Source organism: Thrips palmi, unplaced genomic scaffold (assembly GCF_012932325.1).
Source record: "Thrips palmi isolate BJ-2018 unplaced genomic scaffold, TpBJ-2018v1 HiC_scaffold_2, whole genome shotgun sequence".
Lineage (NCBI taxonomy): Eukaryota > Metazoa > Arthropoda > Insecta > Thysanoptera > Thripidae > Thrips > Thrips palmi.
Window position 1 is genome coordinate 8,881,722 of NW_023144629.1, and position 20,000 is coordinate 8,901,721.

The 20,000-nt window shown below is 58.8% G+C and overlaps 1 protein-coding gene across 1 annotated transcript in view; it reads right to left on the bottom strand.

Moving 5' to 3' along the window:
* Positions 1-8,685: 8,685 nt before the first annotated feature.
* The window catches only part of LOC117647485 (cysteine-rich motor neuron 1 protein), a 31,431-nt gene continuing 20,116 nt past the window's right edge, over positions 8,686-20,000 (bottom strand). Inside the window, exon 2 of the mRNA XM_034389241.1 lies at positions 8,686-8,993. Coding sequence (XP_034245132.1) covers positions 8,692-8,993 — 302 coding nt within the window. The 3' untranslated portion in view covers positions 8,686-8,691. The remainder of the gene's footprint in view (positions 8,994-20,000) is intronic.

The window sequence follows — 20,000 nt, forward strand, 5'->3', positions numbered from 1 at the left end:
AAAAGTCGTCCCCGGAAGACTCCAACAAACTAACTTCTAGTGTAAATAACAAGTAAACGGAGAGAGTTACAAACGTGATGCTCAAGGGGACTTCATTTTTAAAAATCGATTGACGGGCTTTCCTGTTTCATGCATGACGCTCGTAATTTGACCTGTTCGCAAGGTACAGCCGCATGTCATATTTTTGTTCCGGTAATCTGGCTGTGGTTTCACCTCGTGGCACGGCGTGCGGTGATGGCTCGCTTGATCCGGCTGCCCATCAACGCGCCCGTCTCCGTCCACAACAAAAACAGAAGGGATGCCGAAATAATGCCGAAACGGGGAAACAAAGGCCCCGGCGGCCTGTTAGAAGCCCTTCGCCAAGACAAAGGCCGAAAGGCGGCCCGGCGTGCTCGAGGGGGCTCATGAGCTTCTGACAGCGGCCGCTCGGGGCAGGACTGTCCATGGCACATGTCCAGGGCCGTGGGCCGGCGACGAGGCCTGCGGCGAGGCCGTGGGCAACCACGGCGCGCATGGTTGACTGGACTCGGGACGGACGGGGCCGAGGCCGTGGCAGAGGCCGTGGCCCTGAGAAGCGCCCGCCCGGCCAGCAGGCCAGTCCGGCCAGCGGCGCAGCGCCCGTCAGCCAGACCCGGCGAGACCTGTTGACGCAGCGCTCAAATATTCAGGGGCTAATTTTTAACGGGAGACGCGGGGAAGTGGCGTGCCCAGGGACCCCAGGCAAGGCACTGCCTGGCAGCCAGCGTCCGGGACGCCCGGAGATGAAGGCAAGATGGCAAAAAAATAAGAGAAAATAGGTTAAGGTGGCGCTGCTGCTGCCCGCAGCCGATGCTGCTGGGGCCGCACAGAAGACCGGTGGGGGGCGTCAAAATTCCGGGCGGGGTTTGAACTTCAGAGTCACTAAATAGGACTCAAACTAAACGTGTGACCCCACCAATGGATTGCTCTCTGAACGAGGAATGCATTGGTGGGGTCACACGTTTGGTTCGAGTCCTGTTTAGCAACTCTGGAGCTCAAAACGCGTCAATAGTTTTGGCCGCTTCCACCGGCCTTCGGCCCCACTGCGGGCCACCGCAGTTTTCCCGAGAACTATTCCTCCTAGTGGCGCGCCATGGCGGCGGCTTAGCCCGGCACCCACGCTTGCAGGCGGATGGCGGATGAGACGAGGAGCACTATGCCGCGCAATAATTCATCCTTCATGAATTTCGCAGGGACACTCATTTGCGCCGTATTCAGGCGCTCCCCCCCCCCCCCCCCACGCCACTGTTCAAGGTTAAACCGAGGTTTGGCTTGAGCGCGACTCAAATTAGGCGGAGGAATGTGTCCTTAATCAAACGGCGGCAGAGGGGGCGGCGGTTCGTGGAAAATTCAGCAGGCCTGCCACTGGCTGCCACTGCCTGCCACGGTGTCGCCATGGCAACGGCGGCTGGCTGTCTCACGGCGCAGCCAATGTCACTGGTGGAACTTCCGGGTGCATGCGTCCCCACCAATCATTTCATGAATGCCCCCCCCCCTCCCCTGCGAGCCCTCCCCGAAGCCTCGGGGCTGCCACCAGACTAGCCGGGCCGGGGGGGGAGGGGGGGGGGCATTGGCAGGGGTAGCAACTTCTCCTTCGCCACAGTCGGGGCAACATCCCCCCCCCTTCCCTCTTGACCCTCGCGACGACGGCCCTTTCCGAATCATTGTGCAGTGAATGGGATGAATGCATCCGACGGCGGCGAGCGGACAAAAGGCGAACAGGCAGACAGACGGGCAGACGAAAAAGACGGGCCGACAGAGTGTCTCGGTGGCAGTCGAGAAAATTAGTTGCGGAAGCTTCCAGTTTTGTCCGGCAAGCGAGTCTGTACCGCAGCACCACACTTTGTACACTACAGCCCCATGGAAGATGATAGAGACGATGGAGACGAAGCGTCGCAATGATTGAATGCTCTCAACCAATTTTCGAGAGCATCTCCCGAAGTGAGACAAATGCTCTCGGATCGAGAACTCTCCGTTTTTCCAGTGCATCCTGTTCATCGAATATTTATTTTTTTTTTTTTTTTTTTTTTTCGGTGGAGGAAGGTATAGAAAGTCCTGCAAATTCCCTTCCCTGGCGCTGACTTGCCGACGCCCCGCTAACGTGTTCCAAGGCATTGGGCTTTCGCTGCCGCCTTCGCCGCCTTTGCCGACTGCTGATATTTATAGCGGGGAGTATCGCAGGGAGGCGCACCACCCAGTGTGACAAACAGTGTGGGAGGAAGCGAGCGGACCGGGTGGACCGAAAAAAGGTGAGAACGGTGGATTCCGAATCGGGGGAAAAAATTGCGCAGGGCGTGCTCACTTATATTTTTTGAATTTTTTCTTTTTGCCTTTAAAGTCGTTTAAAAAAGTTGGTGTCACACGGGGGGAGGAGGGGGGAGGAGGAGGAGGAGGAGGGGGGAGGGAAAGGGGGGGGAGGGGGAAGGGGGAGAGGAGGAGGAGGAGGAGGGGGAGAGGAAGGGGGGGGAGGAGGAGGGGAGGAGGGGGAGGGGGAGGAGGGGGGGAGGAGGGGAGGGGGAGGAAAGGGGAGGAGGAGGGGAGGAGGAGGAGGAGGGGAGGAGGAGGAGGAAGGGGGAGGAGGAGGAGGAGGAGGAGGAGGATGCCGCAACAACCTTTTTCTTTAGGTGGATTTTGTCCGCCTTGCACAACAGCCCGCATGTAAACTTGCTCTACACACACACACATTCATCCTCAAGCCACACACTAAAACACACACACACACACACACACACACACACACAGGGGAGGGCGGACCGTCCATTGTGAGTCACTGAGTCCCTGCGGCCGATAAGGTGAAGCAAGGTGAAGCCAGCCCCGGGGCCCCACGACCTGACCCGCCGGCCCTCGTGCGCTGCTGATGTTGCGAGGAGAGAGAGAGAGAGAGAGAGAGAGAGAGAGAGAGAGAGAGAGAGAGAGAGAGAGAGAGAGAGAGGACGACTTCGCAGCCGCAAGAGAAGACTTATCTCCGCGTTGCAATACGGATGAAAGTGCACAAGGCAGTCGCGCGGGCTGTGCGGAGGTAAAACGAGAGTAACAACAACAAGGAGGCAACACGGAAATCAGGGAGGACAGACGAACCAACGACGGGAAAGGAAGAAAGAGAAAGAAAGAAAGAAAGAAAGAAAGAAAGAAAGAAAGAAAGAAAGAAAGAAAGAAAGAAAGAAAGAAAAAGAGAAGAAAGGAAGGCGCGAACCGCGACGTCACAACCGAGATGTGGTTGATGGACGACGACGCAGCGTGCGACAGTCAGAGAGAGAGAGAGAGAGAGAGAGAGAGAGAGAGAGAGAGAGAGAGAGAGAGAGAAAGCGCGGGGGTTGGGGGGAATGGACGGTTTGCGGCGAATGAATCCCAAGACGGGACCGTGACACGGCTTCGCCCCATGATTGTGATTTTCCATTTGAGGCTCAATTCTTCTTGGCGTTGACAAAGCGGTAGACATTCGGGGCGCCCCGCCTCGCCACGCCCCGCCACGCCCCGCCACGCCGCGACATCACAACGGAAGCCTTATCTCCTGGGGCTGCGCCGTGCAGGGGTCGCCCTTAAACCAGGCCCTTAAAAGGCACGAATCCAGTACAGTCTTCTTTTTCTCTTGATCGCGTCTCCCGGCCGAGTCAATATTCAACCTCTTGCCTTTGGATAACCCTTGCAAAACCGAAATCAAGTCAAAAATTCCAGAAAAATTCCTTACCTACAGAAGTTGGCATGTGTCTGCCTTATGGAAAGTCGCAATCTAAGTACGTATCATTTGACTTTCTGTAAACATCAATTTTTAATGTAAATTTTTCTCACTTTTTAAACTAATTCTTTTAAAGTTGAGGAGACAAAAGATGTCGAAGCTCCGCGCTGAGGTAAATTTGACAAACATCGCAGGCGCTGTCCGGCCAGTGTAGCTACTTGGCGTGACGCGGAAGTAGAGTGCCACGCTGGCACCGGGTAGGAACAAGTCAGGCGGAGAGAGAGAGAGAGAGAGAGAGAGAGAGGAGAGAGAGAGAGAGAGAAGAAAGAGAGAGAGAAAGAGAAGAGAGAGAGGAGGGAAGAGAGAGAGAGAGAGAGAGAGAGAGAAGAGAGAGAGGGAGAGAGAGAGAGGAGAGAATGAAGCTTCCCCTTGGGTAATTTCGAAGCCATTACGGGGCTTGGATTGAAAAGAACACAACCGGATGAATTCCCACCGAGCGTCCGACGATTGTTTGCGGCAGGACTGGTCCGCTGCGAGAGAGAGAGAGAGAGAGAGAGAGAGAGAGAGAGAGAGAGAGAGAGAGAGAGAGAGCACGGGTTGAAAAGTAAGGACCGTGAAGAGGACTCGCTCGCTCACCCGGGGAAGCCGCTGGCCCTGGTGCGACGGTCGTGCAGCCCCAGGGGAACCAGGCCACGGTTACGGTGTGCTGCCAGTGCCGACAGCGCATTGCAGCCTCGTCAATACTCCGCGACGCGAGAGAGATAAGGCAACCATTAAAAAGTTACTCGTGCGCGGAGTAGCGTCGTCACTGCACTGCGCGCCGATTCCAACCACGATTTTCTCTGGAGCCCTCAACCTGCGCCCCTCCCCTTTACCCACCCTTGCCTCAGCCGGCACGCCTTTTTTCCCCTTTTTCGTCTCGGAACCCTTTAATCTTAGGCCAACGTCGCCCGGCGTTCAAAGTCACCCCGCTGACAACTTTTGGTCGGCGCCTTTGCCGTGATCGGGGTTCAAGGTCACGGCGCACACCTCCAAGGTCGCCGCCCTAGCCGCCCTAGCCTCGCCCCGCAGCGCTTTCGTTTTACTGCGGATACACGGTAAAATGGCGCGATGGACGAATCCAGCCACCGACCGGCCCCTCCCTCCGGACTCCACCGGGGCGATACCAGGGCGATACGCTCGCCTGTTTATTGTTTGGTTTGGCGCGCTTGGCGCCGAGAGCCCGCAGCGAGGCGGCGGTGGCGAACCCGGTTTTATTCGTCGCGAGAAAGGGGGAACTCGTCAACCGGCAGCGTCGCTGGAGACGGATTCCGAGAGTCGCTTTCGTCGCTCTGTCTCTCTCGCACACATAGGGCGGCCCGAATAGGTGCGAGAGAGACAGAGCGACGGAGCCTACTCTCGGAATCAGGCTGCTGGCGAGGCGGCCCTGAATGCCAAGCAGTAGCGACCAATCCGACTCGGGGCGCGCAGCGGGGAGAGTACCTTGTACCGAACCGAAGGTCGCGGAGGAGCGATTGCTGGACCCCTCATTCAAGGGGCGACTACCTCACATTCACTGAAATATCAACTCCAAAACACTCCGAAGGAAATAAGCATGGCCACGGGAGAAAAATAAGATTCGACGCCGTGTTTCGCCGTCTTGGACAGAGCTCAATTTTACGGGTGTGCTGTCACAGGAAAAAATGGGCGGCCCGCAACAACAACTAGCCGTGTCACGCGGCCAAATTTCGCGGCCCAAATAATGGTCTTCATCATCATGTTCGCCGCGAGGCCCGCGAGGGAGCCGAAATTCGGGCGCGAAAGGCCACGGCCGCGGTGGGGGCACGGCGGGGCACGGCGGGGCAAAGGGTCGATGAACGAACGTACCCTCCAAGGCCGGAAGGGATGCAGCCCGTCGTGAAAACCGGAGAACACCCTCCGAACAGTTCACGGCCGATAACACCAGCCCCGACCCGAGCACAGGCAGGGCAGGCAGCACAAGCCGCACCCCATTTACAATGTAAAGGAGAAATGAAAGCGGGGGGAAAATGAGGGGGGGAAAAGCGTGGAAATTAGCATTGCTTTCCGCACTGCTCGGGAAATAATAGCCCGCAATTTCACAGAGTAGGGGAAAAAATAGCAACGGGGTCAGACTTTCCGGCGGTACACCACACGCTGAACCGAAAAAAAATCTAATAAGTCGGATTTTTTTCGTGTCCGTTTTTTTTGTGTGTTTACAGGAGAACGGAGCCAGTGTTTCCCTCGCAACAATTTCACTCTGTTCCAATTACAGGTACACCAATACGGGCTTGGGCTCATTAGCAGTGCCCCTGCTGGTGATTAATTAAAGACAGGGAGTCACTGCGAGATCACAGAGGGAGGGAGAGAGGAAGAGACGGGGGGGGGGGGGGGGGAAGCAGGAGCCGAACCGGAGCCGCGCTGAGCCGGGACGAGCCGGAACCGAGCCGCACCGGAGGAGTGCCCCAGGGAGCGGCGAGGACGCGCATCACCAAGCAGCAGGCAGCCGACTCGGTGGTATTGGCCGGCCGCCACCCAGGCCACCATCCAGGTCACCATCCAGGCCACCATCCAGGCCACCATCCAGGCCGCCACCCAGGCCACCATCCAGGCCACCATCCAGGCCACCATCCAGGCCACCATCCAGGCCACCATCCAGGCCACCATCCAGGCCACCATCCAGGCCACCATCCAGGCCACCATCCAGGCCACCATCCAGGCCACCACCCAGGCCACCATCCAGGCCACCATCCAGGCCACCATCCAGACCAAGGGGTAACCAACTCAAGATTTTCATGTACACTGATTATATTTAAAGTATGATTACATGTGATTTCTTTTGATTATTTTATTATTTATCAGTGATTATAGGAGGTTATTATGTTGATTATTGGGAAATATTGGGGATTATTTGAGCGCCGACCTCGAAAAGCTGTTTAGTCGGAAATTCAATATTGTTGACTTTGGGCAGCCACTGCGTCAAATTTAGTTGCGGTCATAGGCCTTTCTCGACGCCTTACTATTGTGAAGACCCTACTCTTTCATGCCCCGCCTCGGGAAGGCTTTGACCGCTGATAGTTTGGGAGCAGTAGTCTCGCAAAAATGGACAAAAAGTGAATGAATTTCAGAAAATCACCGTTTTTGCTGACTTTGAACGGTCACTGCATCCAATTTAGTTGCGGTCATAGGCCTTCCTCGACGCCTTACTATTCTGAAGACCCTACTCTTTCATGCCCCGCCTCGGGAAGGCTTTGACCGCTGATAGTTTCGGAGCAGTGGTCTCGCAAAAATGGTCAAAAGTGATTGAATCCCCGAAAGTATGACTGTCATTTCATTGGATGATGTTGATTATTTCACTGATTACCAACTAGACGTGCAATGATTATCTTGAGTTGGGTACCCCTTGATCCAGATCGTTATCCAGACCGACATCCAGGCCGTCATCCAGGCCGTCATCCAGGTCGTCATCCAGGTCGTCATCCAGGTCGTCATCCAGGTCGTCATTCAGGCCGTCAGCCAGGTCGTCATTCAGGTCGTCATCAAGGTTGTCATCCAGGTCGTCATCCAGGTCGTCATTCAGGTCGTCATCCAGGCCGTCATCCAGGCCGCCTCGGGGCGAGACTCATCTATGCCTTCATCCAGGACATCACTCAGGCTACGTCACACCACCGCGGCTCGCGGCCAGGGCGCCACAGCGTGGAGGAGGTGGACCACGTCAGCCTGTCACACTGTCTGTCTCCCTCCCACTCACGGAACGTCGCGCATGGGAGAGAGACAGAGCGACGAGCGCCGAGTGCCAGTCCGCCGCGCACGCGCCGAGGCTGGGGGACGAGCAAGAGGGACGGGACGAAAAGAAAAAAAAACACCAACCCGACGAATTATCATAAATTGTGTAGGCTGGGGGGAACATCGCCCTCGACGCGCAAATCCTGTTTCTAGCCGTGAGAAGTGGAATAATTCACAAGCGTGTCGTTTACGGACGCGCTGCTTTCTTTCCGCCGACAAGCTGGCTGCGCCAAGGGCTGCGCAGGCCGTCTCGCCCCGTCTCTCTCGCACCCACGGGCCGCACGGGCCGAGCGCCAGAGTGCGAGGGAGACCGATACTGCGGCATCAGTCTGCTGGCGGCGCACGGCGTGAAGCCCGGATGGATTTCGAAAGAGCAGCCCGGTGGAGGCGGGGGGGGGGGGGGGGGGGGGGGGGGAAGGGACGGAGGAAGGGAGGGAGAGAAAAAAAAGCGGTGAAAACGGACAGGACGAGATGAGGTCGGCGGAGAAGGCGTCTCCCGATCCTGCCCAACTCCAACAACCCCCCCCCCCTCCTCCCCTCACACCGCCCCAAGGCCGCACAAGGTCTTAAGCTGCTCGAAATAAGCCAACCACCGGGCAGTATTAGCACCCTGCACTGCCGCCTGCAGCACGGCAAGCCGGTCGCGCCATTTCATTCGCACCATTTCCCCGCCGCCACTTTGGATCAGGGGCTTCCAAACTCCAGGGCGTCACGGAGCGGTAGCGGTGCCCGCTCTCGTCTTGCCGCGCCACTGGACAGCGGCTGCCCTCCCGGCACTGGGTCATTGCGCGCTTTGTCACCTACTAGTGCACTGGCTGCCCGGCACCGCACAGTGGGCCAGAAGGCCGGTGAGGCGGCAAAAGACTCTCGACGCGTTTCGAGCTCCAGAGTCCGCTAAATGGGACTCGAACCGAACGTGTGACCCCACCAATGGATTGCTCTCCGAACGAGGGATCCATTGGTGGGGGTCACACGCTCGGTTCGAGTCCTGTTCAGCGACTCTGGAGCTCAAATCGCGTCCAGAGTTTTGGCCGCTTCCACCCGTCTGGCCCACTGGGCACAGCACGGGTAGCGCCTGCGAGGCAGGCATCGCAGCGACCTGCCGCGCAGCGGTGTGCACCGTGTTGCCTATGCGCCGATTCGCAGGCGGCTGGCTGGGCCGGCTGGACGCGGGCAGCACGTTTTTCAAGTCTTCTGTTGTTGTTTTTCACGTGTCATCCTGCTAAGTCTACATGGCGGGTCTCTCTGGCAAACAAAGACAAGACCGAAGACTCACCCTCGTACGCTTGCCGCTCGGCGTCCAGCATGACGCCCAGGTTGAGGTCGCACTCCTCCTTGGTGTCGAAGGCGAAGGGCCTGGTCACGGTCAGGGAGTTGTCCAGGTCGGCGCCGTCCTCGTCCGAGACGGCGCCGTCGCCGGGGCAGAGGGGCGCGCGGCCGCAGTCGCAGGCGGGGCCCACGATGTTGCAGCCCGACACCAGGATGGCGTCAGAGTCTCTGCACGAGCCGCCAACCTCTGCAAGCAACAAGGGGTTCGCGTCAAACGGTCGTCTCATTTCGACGGCAAGAGGGCCGCCACGCAGTGGGCCAGAAGACCGGTGGAGGCGGCCAGAACTCTTGGCGCGTTTTGAGCTCCAGAGCCGCTAAACAGAACTCGAACCGAAAAGTGTGACCCCACCAATGGATTGCTCTCCGAACGAGGAATCCGTTGGTGGGGTCACACGTTCGGTTCGAGCCCTGTTTAGCGGCTCTGGAGCTCAAAACGCGTCTAGAGTTTCGGCCACCTCCACCGGTCTTCTGGCCCACTGTGCGCCAAGGCCAGGCAGAGCACGCCGACAACCACTCCGCCAGCACTCAGCACTCGATGTGCGTGCGCGGCCGGTCGTGCGCGCAGCGCGTGCCGCATCGGCTTTTTGCGAGGCCGCAGCTCAACCAGTACCTTCAATAATAAAAAGGGTAAAGGAAAACAGGCGGGCGCATATCACACACACACACACACACACACACACACACACAGCGGCGCTCAATGCTAGCCGTGTTCGAGGATGACAGGTATCAGGATAAGGTGGCCTATCTTGGTGGCGGCCCTATGCAGGGCGCGGGGCGTGGCGGGGCGGGGTGGGGCGGGGCGTGAAGGGCGTGCCGTGTACTGCTCTGTTCTATTTCAGCCGCTTGCCGTGCTGCCGTTGGAACGTCGGGGCGCGGGGCGGCGCGGGGCGGCGCGGGGCCGGAGGGCCGTTGGCACGGGGGTAGATGGGGTCCGGATTACACGCGCGCGTCAGGCGGTGGGCGTGCTGCGCAGTGCTGGGCGTTAGGCGGTCGGCGCGCTAAAAGGCCGTGCAGGGCGAAGGCTTTGCCCGTTTCCAGGAATAAACGCTGCGCCGCCGAGCGCCCAGGCCGGATAGGGGTGCGACGCACAGTGGGCCAGAAGACCGGTGGAGGCGGACAAACCTCGAGACGCGTTTTGAGCTCCAGAGTCGCTAAATGGGACTCGAACCGACCGTGTGACCCCACGAATGGATTCCTCGTCCGGAGACCAATCCATTGGTGGGGTCACACGTTCGGCTCAGCTCCCATTTAGCGACTCTGGAGCTCAAAACGCGTCTCGAGGTTTGTCCGCCTCCACCGGTCTTCTGGCCCACTGTGCGACGCTACATTTAGACGCGGCGGCGTGGGCGTTGGCGCGAGCGTGTCCACCGACCGGTGTAGCGGCCGATCGGCCACCAGCGTGTTTCCTGCATGAATATTACGAGGCATTACTTTATTTCCAGTCCGCGGCGGCGGTTTTGTTTTCGTTTTTCGCTGCGACGGGAATAAACCCGCGGGCTCGATGACTGCCTTTCCACTCACCCGCTGCCGGTCGTTTGCGCTTCGCGCGTCAACCTCTGGGATTTCGTGACGCCATCCGCGCTGCGGCAAGGACGCGCACGGCAGGTATTCAACTGCGGCCTCATGACAAGTTTTGTTTTTTTTTTTCAAGTTTCGTGATCGAACTTTTATTTTTAGAGCCCATGAAGGCCTACCGCCGTCCCGGCAGCGTGCAGCCTGCTCACCAAGTCGTTAAAAGCGGCGGAAAAAGGGTTGGAAAAAAAGAAGTGGCGACCACTTGGCACCGCCTGCATGCCTGGCTCGAGGACCTTCCCAGAGAGAGAGAGAGAGAGAGAGAGAGAGAGAGAGAGAGAGAGAGAGAGAGAGAGAGAGAGAGAGAGAAAGAGAGAGAGAGAAAGAGAGAGAGAGAGAGAGAGAGAGAGAGAGAGAGAGAGAGAGAGAGAGAGAGAGTTTAGTTTTTAGTTTATAACAGGATTTATTGGGGGGTTTTTAAGTTCACAAAGCGGGCCAAAAAGGGGTGTGTGAAAATTTGTCACAAAAAACATGCAGTTTTAATGTCTCTTGAGGTATTTATGGTGCATGATGCAGTGTTTTACAATTTGTTTTTTTTTTATTTTTTATATTTAAACAATTAACATTTTTTTTTAAATAAAGAAAATAAGATAATTTAATAAAGAAAAAAAAGATAAGTAAATAATATGCATTTTTAAGGATACTTCAAAAAGGTTGTCTTTATGGCGCCGTGCAGGTAGGCAACAGCGCACTGGCTCTCTTCGGTGTGACGATGGTGGCCTATGCTCAGGGTGGCAGGGGCCCGGTTGACAGCAAAATGATGACTGATTTAGACTTGCAAGAAATGGATTGTAGATATGTTTACATTGAAATTGTTTTTCTGGAATTCTTCTTTCTTCTCCCTTCTTCATTTTCTACAAAGTGGTGATTTCCTCTTTGAAGAAAAGAGAGGAGAAATTGATTCGAGGGGTTGGTATTTCTCCTTGTTTACATTTTCTTCTTTTTCTTTTTCTTGAGTTTGAAGCTTGTTGATTTTGCTTGTGCTTTTCTAATCAGATAATTAAAAATTTCTGAGGGCATTGTTGATGTAGAAAGTCTCTTCAAACTTAATTCTGAAACCTGTTACTTCAGCGTGAGCGCCGTTTGGGGCCCAGGGGGGCGCAACCCCGGGTTCGAACCAAAAAGGGCCCCACCAATTGGATTGGCCCCCCTCCCGAACGGGCCTTGGGGGGCGGGGGGGCGGCGGGCCCTTTTTAGGGGGGGCCCCTGGAGCCCAAAAGGCGTCAGAGTTTCCGGCCCCCAACCCCCAAACCGGGGTTTCGGAAAAACGGTCGCCACCAGGAAAGGGGGCCGCCCCCAACCAAAACCCGGGGGGCCCAGAACTCAGGGCTTTTGAGCCCGAGGGGTAAAAAAACTCGCCGAAAATGTACCCCAAAACCTGAACAAACCGGGGGGGAATTGGGTTACCCTTTTTGGGTCTGGACCAAAATTTGGATTTTGGCCAATAAAACGGAAATTCCCCCCCCGCCCCAATAAAGCGGAAAACTGCCGACCGTTTTTCAAAGTGCCCCTGGGTGCGCGGCCGGTCGTGCGCGCAGCGCGTGCCGCATCGGTTTTTTGCGAGGCCGCAGCTAAACCCAAGTACCTTCAATAAAAAAAAGGGGTAAAGGAAAACAGGCGGGCGCATATCACCCACACAAACACACCCCCCACAACACACACCCACACACACACACACACACAAAAGCGGCGCTCAATGCTAGCCGTGTTCGGGGATGACAGGTATCAGGATAAGGGGGCCTATCTTGGTGGCGGCCCTATGCAGGGCGCGGGGCGTGGCGGGGCGGGGGGGGGCGGGGCGTGAAGGGCGTGCCGTGTATGCTCTGTTCTATTTCACCCGCTTGCCGTGCTGCCGTTGGAACGTGGGGGGGCGCGGGGCGGCGCGGGGCGGCGGGGGGCCCGGGGGGGAGGGGGCCGTTGGCACGGGGGTAGATGGGGTCCGGATTACACGCGCGCGTCAGGCGGGGGGTGTGGGGCAGTGCTGGGCGTTAGGCGGTCGGCGCGCTAAAAGGCCGTGCAGGGCGAAGGCTTTCCCCGTTTCCAGGAAAAAAACGCTGCGCCGCCGAGGCCCAGGCCGGATAGGGGTGCGACGCACAGTGGGCCAGAAGACCGGGGGAGGCGGACAAACCGAGACGCGTTTTGAGCTCCAGAGTCGCTAAATCGGACTCGAACCGACCGTGTGCCCCCACGACTGGTTTCCCTCGCCCGGAGACCAATCCATTGGTGGGGTCACACGTTCGGCTCAACTCCCATTTAGCGAATCTGGAGCTCAAAACGCGTGTCTCGAGGTGTGTCCGCCTCCACCGGTCTTCTAGCCCACTGTGCGACGCTACTTTTAGACGCGGCGGCGTGGGCGTTGGCGCGAGCGTGTCCACCGCCCGGGTGTAGGGGCCCCGATCGGCCACCAGCGTGTTTCCTGCATGAATATTACGAGGCATTACTTTATTTCCAGTCCGCGGCGGCGGTTTTGTTTTCGTTTTCGCTGCGACGGGAATAAAAACCCCGGGTTCGATGACGCCTTTCCACTCACCCGCTGCCGGTCGTTTGCGCTTCGCGCGTCAACCTCTGGGATTTCGTGACGCCATCCGCGCTGCGGCAAGGACGCGCACGGCAGGTATTCAACTGCGGCCTCGTGACAATTTTTTTTTTCAAGTTTCGTGATCGAACTTTTATTTTTAGAGCCCGCGAAGGCCTACCGCCGTCCCGGCAGCGTGCAGCCTGCTCACCAAGTCGTTAAAAGCGGGGGGAAAAGGGTTGGAAAAAAAAAAAGTGGCGACCACTTGGCACCGCCTGCATGCCTGGCTCGAGGGCCTTCCCCAAAAAAAGAGAGAGAGAGAGAGAGAGAGAGAGAGAGAAGAGAGAGAGAGAGAGAGAGAGAGAGAGAGAGAGAGAGAGAGAGAGAGAGAGAGAGGGGGAAAAGGGCAAAAAAAAAAGGATTTATGCATTTACCCTTGGCAAGAATAGAGGCATGGCACCTTATCGCCGCGACAGTGACGAATGTCCCTCTTCCTGGCAGCTGCAGGCGGGGTGGGGTGGGGCGGGGTGGGGCGGGGCGGAGCGTTCCATTGTTGATGCTGACCGTGACGTGCCGCCAGTGCGTGGCGCCGCCGCCATGCCGCCGCCATGCCGCTGCACCGCGTCGCGTCACGTCGCGCTGACTGCGCAGACAACAATGCGCCCCGCCGTTTCGCCGCTTCGCTGCTGCGCTTCCGGACAAGGAATAGCGAAGCAGCCAGGCCAATTCGAGCGGCGCAGTAAACGGACTTTGTTGCGAGGCGCGGAGCGCGAAGCGCGAAGCCAATCTCGGTGCGCCGTTTTGAATAGTTGGCGGCGCCACCGCCGCTGGCGACGCCTGTAAGCTGCCCGAGTCATACAGAAAGGAGGCGTCGCACAGTGGGCCAGAAGACCGGTGGAGGCGGCCAAAACGCGTTTTGAGCTCCAGAGTCGCTATATGAGGCTTGAACCGAACGTGTGACCCCACCAATGGATTGCTCTCCGAACGAGGAATCCATTGGTGGGGTCATAGGCCTACGTTCGGTTCGAGGCCTTTCAGCGACTCTGGAGCTCAAAACGCGTCTAGAGTTTTGTCCGCCTCCACCGGTCTTCTGGCCCACTGTGCGGCGCAGGCGACCGAAACTCGACGCGTTTTGAGCTCCACAGTCGCTGAAAAGGACTCGAACCGAGCGTGTGACCCCACCAACGGATTGCTCGTTCGGTGAGCAGCCCATAGGAGGGGTCACAGAGACGTGATAGGTTGGGGAGTCGCAGAATAATGGAAGGTGAGAAACAACAGTGAGCAATAGTGTAAGGGGGTACCGAGACGGGCGGGGGAGGCGCGGTGGTGGTGCAGCGTGAGGCGCGGGCTTGCTGGGCTGGGAGTGGATGGAATGCGAGTAGTGGGGAGGGAAGGAGTGAGGGGTCTGCGTGTTGCGAGGCTGGTGCCTCGTTTGTCATGATAACCATCAGGGCTTTAAAATGCATATTACAGAGGTATTTGGCGAGGGGCGGGCCAGACCCCCCTCCTCCCCTCTGGCCTTGCTATGGGGGCGGCGGCAGCAGTGCGGGGGTGGGGGGGGGTGCGGGGGCGGGCGGGGGGCGGGCGGGGGCGGTGCGGGGGTGCGGGGCGGTGCGGGGGCGGTGCGGGGGCGGTGTGGGGGCGGCGCGGGGGCGGGCAACGGGAAAGGTCATTCCAGTTCGCCTACAACAAACCTGCCAAGCTTAACCCACATTTTTTTCCGATCGTCAAAGTGTAGGCCGGCCGCGCGGCCCCGTGGTCGCAGTGTGGAGGCTGCCAACCAAAAGTCAGCCCCGTTCCCGTTCCCTCTCGCTCTCTTTTTTTTGTTCCCTTCACTTGTTCGCAAAGTGTGCACAGCGAGCACAGCGAGCCGATTGACCCGCGTGACATATTGAAAGGACGTCGAAACAAAAGGAGTGTTCCGCGCCGGGCCGGCCAATAGAACAGTGGGTCAGTCCGGCTCCGGCGTTTCCAGCGTGAGATCGGCGCGGCGAAATTCACTCACGGAGCGTGACTGCAGCTGCACTGTGGGGGCAGTCCCGGCAGGCCTGGCAGCCCCGGCCGCCCCGCCGCCAGGCTTTTTAAAAATCAAACAGTGGCCGCGCCGCCGCGCTCGCTGAGTGCCCCGCTCGCGCGTTTCACGGCCCAGCGATTCGCGTCGCTCTGTCTCTCTCGCACCCCCACGGAACGCCCCGTGCATGCGAGAGAGAGAGAGAGAGAGAGAGAGAGAGAGAGAGAGAGAGAGAGAGGGGGGGAGAGAGAGGGAGAGAGAGAGAGAGAGAGAGGGAGAGAGAGAGAGAGGGAGAGAGAGACGGGCTTTGAAACTCCCACGTGGAATTCCTGCTTTGGAAGCACGCGAACGATATACTACCCCCGGCCGGCCAGCGCGGTGTATCACGCAGTTTCTAAATGTATTTCTGGTTGCGCTGCGCTGCCCTCTCACTTGCCGCTAGTGGGGGGGGGGGGGGCGCTTGGCCGGAGCGGCGAGCCGTAGATTGTATCAACGGTGCAGACTGATCTCCGACCAAGCAGCAACACTCCCCCTCCCATATTGAATTTGCGTCCTACCGGCGCGGTGCTCCTCGTCGCACAGTGGGCCGGAGGACCGGAGGAGGCGGCCAGAACTCTAGGACGCGTTTTGAGCTCCAGAGTCGCTGAATGGGACTCGAACCGAACGTGTGACCCCACCAATGGATTGCTCTCCGAACGAGAAATCCATTGGTCGGGTCACACGCTCGGTTCGAGCCCTGTTTAGCGACTCTGCAGCTCAAAACGCGCGGCAGCAGGCCTTCTGGCCCACTGTCCGTCGCTCGGCCTCCCTCGCACTCACACGACGCGCTTGCGGGGTGCGAGAGAGACCGAGAGACCAACACCGTGTCACGACCGCGACGTCCTGGAAGTCCCGCAAGTCCGGGAAGGACACTCTGATTGTCCTCCTGGATTTGTGGGTTACATTCGGGGACACTGCCGCGCACCGCGTGCCTCGGCGTGCCTCGGCGTGCCTGCCTCGGCGACTGTCGGCCAACGCGCGGCAACGCGACAGAATGTGTATATATATTCGCCCCATTGTAGAGGCCGGGGCCGGGGGCTGGCTCGGCTCGGCACGGCATAGGGGCGAGAAGGCTGGGGCGCGGGGCGGGCGGAGCGGGCTGGTTGCTTTATGAAAGTCTCGAGGTTTTGCCCTCATGAACCTCCCTCTGCGTTCTAGCACGCCCCCTCAGCCCACGCCCCCACGGCCCCGGGCCCCCGGCCCTGCGACTGGGAAGGGGGTAAGAAGCTCACAGCCAGGCCATGTTAGATCTCAGACGGCCTCGCGTAGATCTACGGGTGCCCTTGCGCACGCCGAGGCCATCACCGAGGCCACCGCCGAGGCCACCGCTAGGGCCACCGCCGCCACGGTTGAGGCCGCCGATGAGGCCGTCACCGAAACCGCCACCGAGACCATCGTCAAGGCTGCCGTCGAGGCAGTCACCGAGGCCACCGTCGCGCAGGTCACCGAGGCCACCGTCGAGCAGGTCACCGAGGCCACCGTCGAGCAGGTCACCGAGGCCGCCGTCGAGCAGGTCACCGAGGCCGCCGTCGCGCAGGTCACCGAGGCCACCGTCGAGCAGGTCACCGAGGCCGCCGTCGAGCAGGTCACCGAGGCCACCGTCGAGCAGGTCACCGAGGCCACCGTCGAGCAGGTCACCGAGGCCACCGTCGCGCAGGTCACCGAGGCCACCGTCGAGCAGGTCACCGAGGCCACCGTCGAGCACGTCACCGAGGCCGCCGTCGAGCAGGTCACCGAGGCCGCCGTCGAGCAGGTCACCGAGGCCGCCGTCGAGCAGGTCACCGAGGCCACCATCGAGCAGGTCACCGAGGCCACCGTCGAGCAGGTCACCGAGGCCACCGTCGAGCACGTCACCGAGGCCACTATCGAGCACGTCACCGAGGCCACCGTCGAGCAGGTCACCGAGGCCACCGTCGAGCAGGTCACCGAGGCCACCGTCGAGCACGTCACCGAGGCCACCGTCGAGCACGTCACCGAGGCCACCGTCGAGCACGTCACGGACGCCACCGTCGAGCAGGTCACCGAGGTCACCGTCGAGCAGGTCACCGAGGCCCCCGTCGAGCACGTCACCGAGGCCGCCGTCGAGCCCGTCACCGAGGCCATCGCCAAGGCCACCCTCGAGGCCGTCACAGAGGCTGCCGTCGAGGCCGCCGTCGAGGACAACGCGCGCTGTGCCTCCACTATTGCGGTGCAGCAGGCCTCGCTCTGTCTCTCTCGCCTCTTTAGGGGCGCCTCGCGAGTGCGAGAGAGACAGAGCGCTCGCGCTCGCAGGCGGCGGCGCCACTCGGGCGGCGCACGTGCAGCGGACGGCCGTCGAACTGCGGCCAGGGCGCACCGCACTGCTGCCGCTTGCTGGCGGCGTTCGGAATTCCTTGAGAACCCAAACTGGAGCTGGAATTTCCCGCCTGGAATTTCCAGGAGAAAGGCGGGGCGAGGCGGGGCGAGGCGGGGAGGCGCTCGGAGCCACGGCGGCGGCCCTACACTGCCCCTTCCAGCCCACCCGGCAGCAGGTTAAAGCAGATGTATCGTTTGACCCGAGCGCCCGCAGGCTGATTCGGAATAACGCTCTGTCTCTCTCGCACTCGCGGGGCGTCCCACCGTCGGTGCGAGAGAGACAGGGCGACGAAGCACTGTCTTCGGAATCCCATCCCTCGCTGCTCGCCATCTTGGTGCGTGCAGTCCGCCCTGCAAAACGACGCCTCTCGCTGCGCGATTCATTCGCTGGGTTCTTTCACACGCAACACGCCGCAAGCAAACAAACAACAACATCAGCAGTAACAACAACAACAACAACAACAACAACAAAAACAACACGCACTCAGGGCCCCCGCCGCAGCCGAGGGGGTATGCGCTCTCTGAACCTGTGTACCGACTATTACGCTATTACGCTCTATTACGCCACAAATTAATCGGAATTTAGCTAAAAACGGCCTAAAACACACCAAAATTGATAAAATTTTGACAATTTCGGCTATTACGCGACTATTACGCGTATTATTACGCGTGCTATTACAGATAGAGTGAACCGACTATTACGCGAGTGCATACCCCCTCGGCCGCAGCGCAATGTGTGAGGCCCTGTTAATACGTGTGATGAATAGTGGTAGGGGTTTAAACGGGCGCTTTAGGGACGGGTCGGTCGGTCGTGGCACCTTGAGTGGCGGGGTGGGGCGGGGCGGGGCGGGGCGGGGCGGGGCGGGGCGGTATGCTCTTCCCGGGGCTCCGCGGCCACCGCCGCATGGCAACCGTCGCAAATGGACGTGGGGCTCCTCCAAGCAGCCCGCCTGCCTCCACGGATACAAAAACACGCCGGAAAAAAAAGATGAGAAAAAAGAGAAGGGAGTAGTGAGGGGAAAAGGGAATGTGAACTTTCCTCTGTTATTGTGGGGGGCTGCGCGGGCTGCGGGTCGCTTCTTTGCTTTCGGAATAGAAATGACTGCCCGCTGGAGTCTCGGCCGTCCCGGGCCGCTCGGCTGGCGGCCAGGCCCTGGCCAGCCACGCCAGCCACGCACAGTGGGCCAGAAGACCGGTGAGGCGGCCAAAATCTACTTTTAGCTGGTCGCTAACCGGGCTGAAGAAGTTTTCACTAATGACAGATTTGAATCATGTGTAATGTTTTATCAGTGTACAATGAGTGAACATTGGCATTTGTGAATTTTACGGCGTTTTAATTTCTTTTTATCATGGACTTTAAATTTTGACAGTTGGTATAATGGCAGTGGGACGTTTTCATCGAGAATTTTTCTTCATGTTTTTATCATTTTCTTAGAACAGTGATTAGTTTTTGTCACTTTGATGAGGCAGGAAGTTTAGTTTTGAGGAGTGGCACATTTTTTCTTCGAAACGTTTCTGGAAAATGTGAACGGATAAGGGTGCTTGATTGTTGCAAATTTATGTTTTAGTCGTTTACGGAAAATTTCCACGATAAATTTTTTAGATTTTCTGGACTTTTTATTGTATTATGAAAAGGATTAATATGGCGGGAGCGAAATGTCCATCCTGGGGGGTCCGTAGAAGAAGAATTCTGAGCGGCCCCGGGCAATAGGGGTCCTCCTTCGTCGGAACCCCTAACAACACGCACTCAGGGCCCCCGCCGCAGCGCAATGTGTGAGGCCCTGTTAATACGTGTGATGAATAGTGGTAGGGGTTTAAACGGGCGCTTTAGGGGGACGGGTCGGTCGGTCGTGGCCGCCTTGAGTGGCGGGGTGGGGCGGGGCGGGGCGGGGCGGGGCGGGGCGGGGCGGTATGCTCTTTCCCGGGGCTCCGCGGCCACCGCCGCATGGCAACCGTCGGCAAATGGACGTGGGGCTCCTCCAAGCAGCCCGCCTGCCTCCACGGATACAAAAACACGCCGGAAAAAAAAGATGAAGAGAAAAAAGAGAAGGGAGTAGTGAGGGGAAAAGGGAATGTGAACTTTGCCTCTGTTATTGTGGGGGGGCTGCGCGGGCTGCGGGTCGCTTCTTTGCTTTCGGAATAGAAATGATGCCCGCTGGAGTCTCGGCCGTCCCGGGCCGGCTCGGCCTGGCGGCCAGGCCCTGGCCCAGCCACGCCAGCCACGCACAGTGGGCCAGAAGACCGGTGGAGGCGGCCAAAACTCTAGACGCGTTTTGAGCTCCAGAGTCGCTAACCAGGACTCGAACCGAACGTGTGACCCCACCAATAGATTGCCCTTCGAACGAGGAATCCATTGATGGGGTCACACGCTCGGTTCGAGCCCTGTTTAGCGACTCTGGAGCTCAAAACGCGTCGAGAGTTTTGGCCGCCTCCACCGGTCTTCTGGCCCACTGTGCCACGCAGCAGCGTGGCAGTCGGCAGAACCAAAGACGAATCGGGACGGCGGCACGACACGGCCCGGCATGGCGCCGTGCCCCGACGACCTCCACCTCGCCCGGCCTCGGCCCCTCGGCCCCGCCAAGCCTCGCCCGGCCTCGGCCCGCGCGGCACGCCACGGCCACTGCGCTGTTTTTTCGACCAGACGAATTCATCCATCCAGATCAGGTCGGGAATGAATTTGTTCACAAGCAGCAGCCGGGCAGAGAAAGAGTGAGAGAGAGACT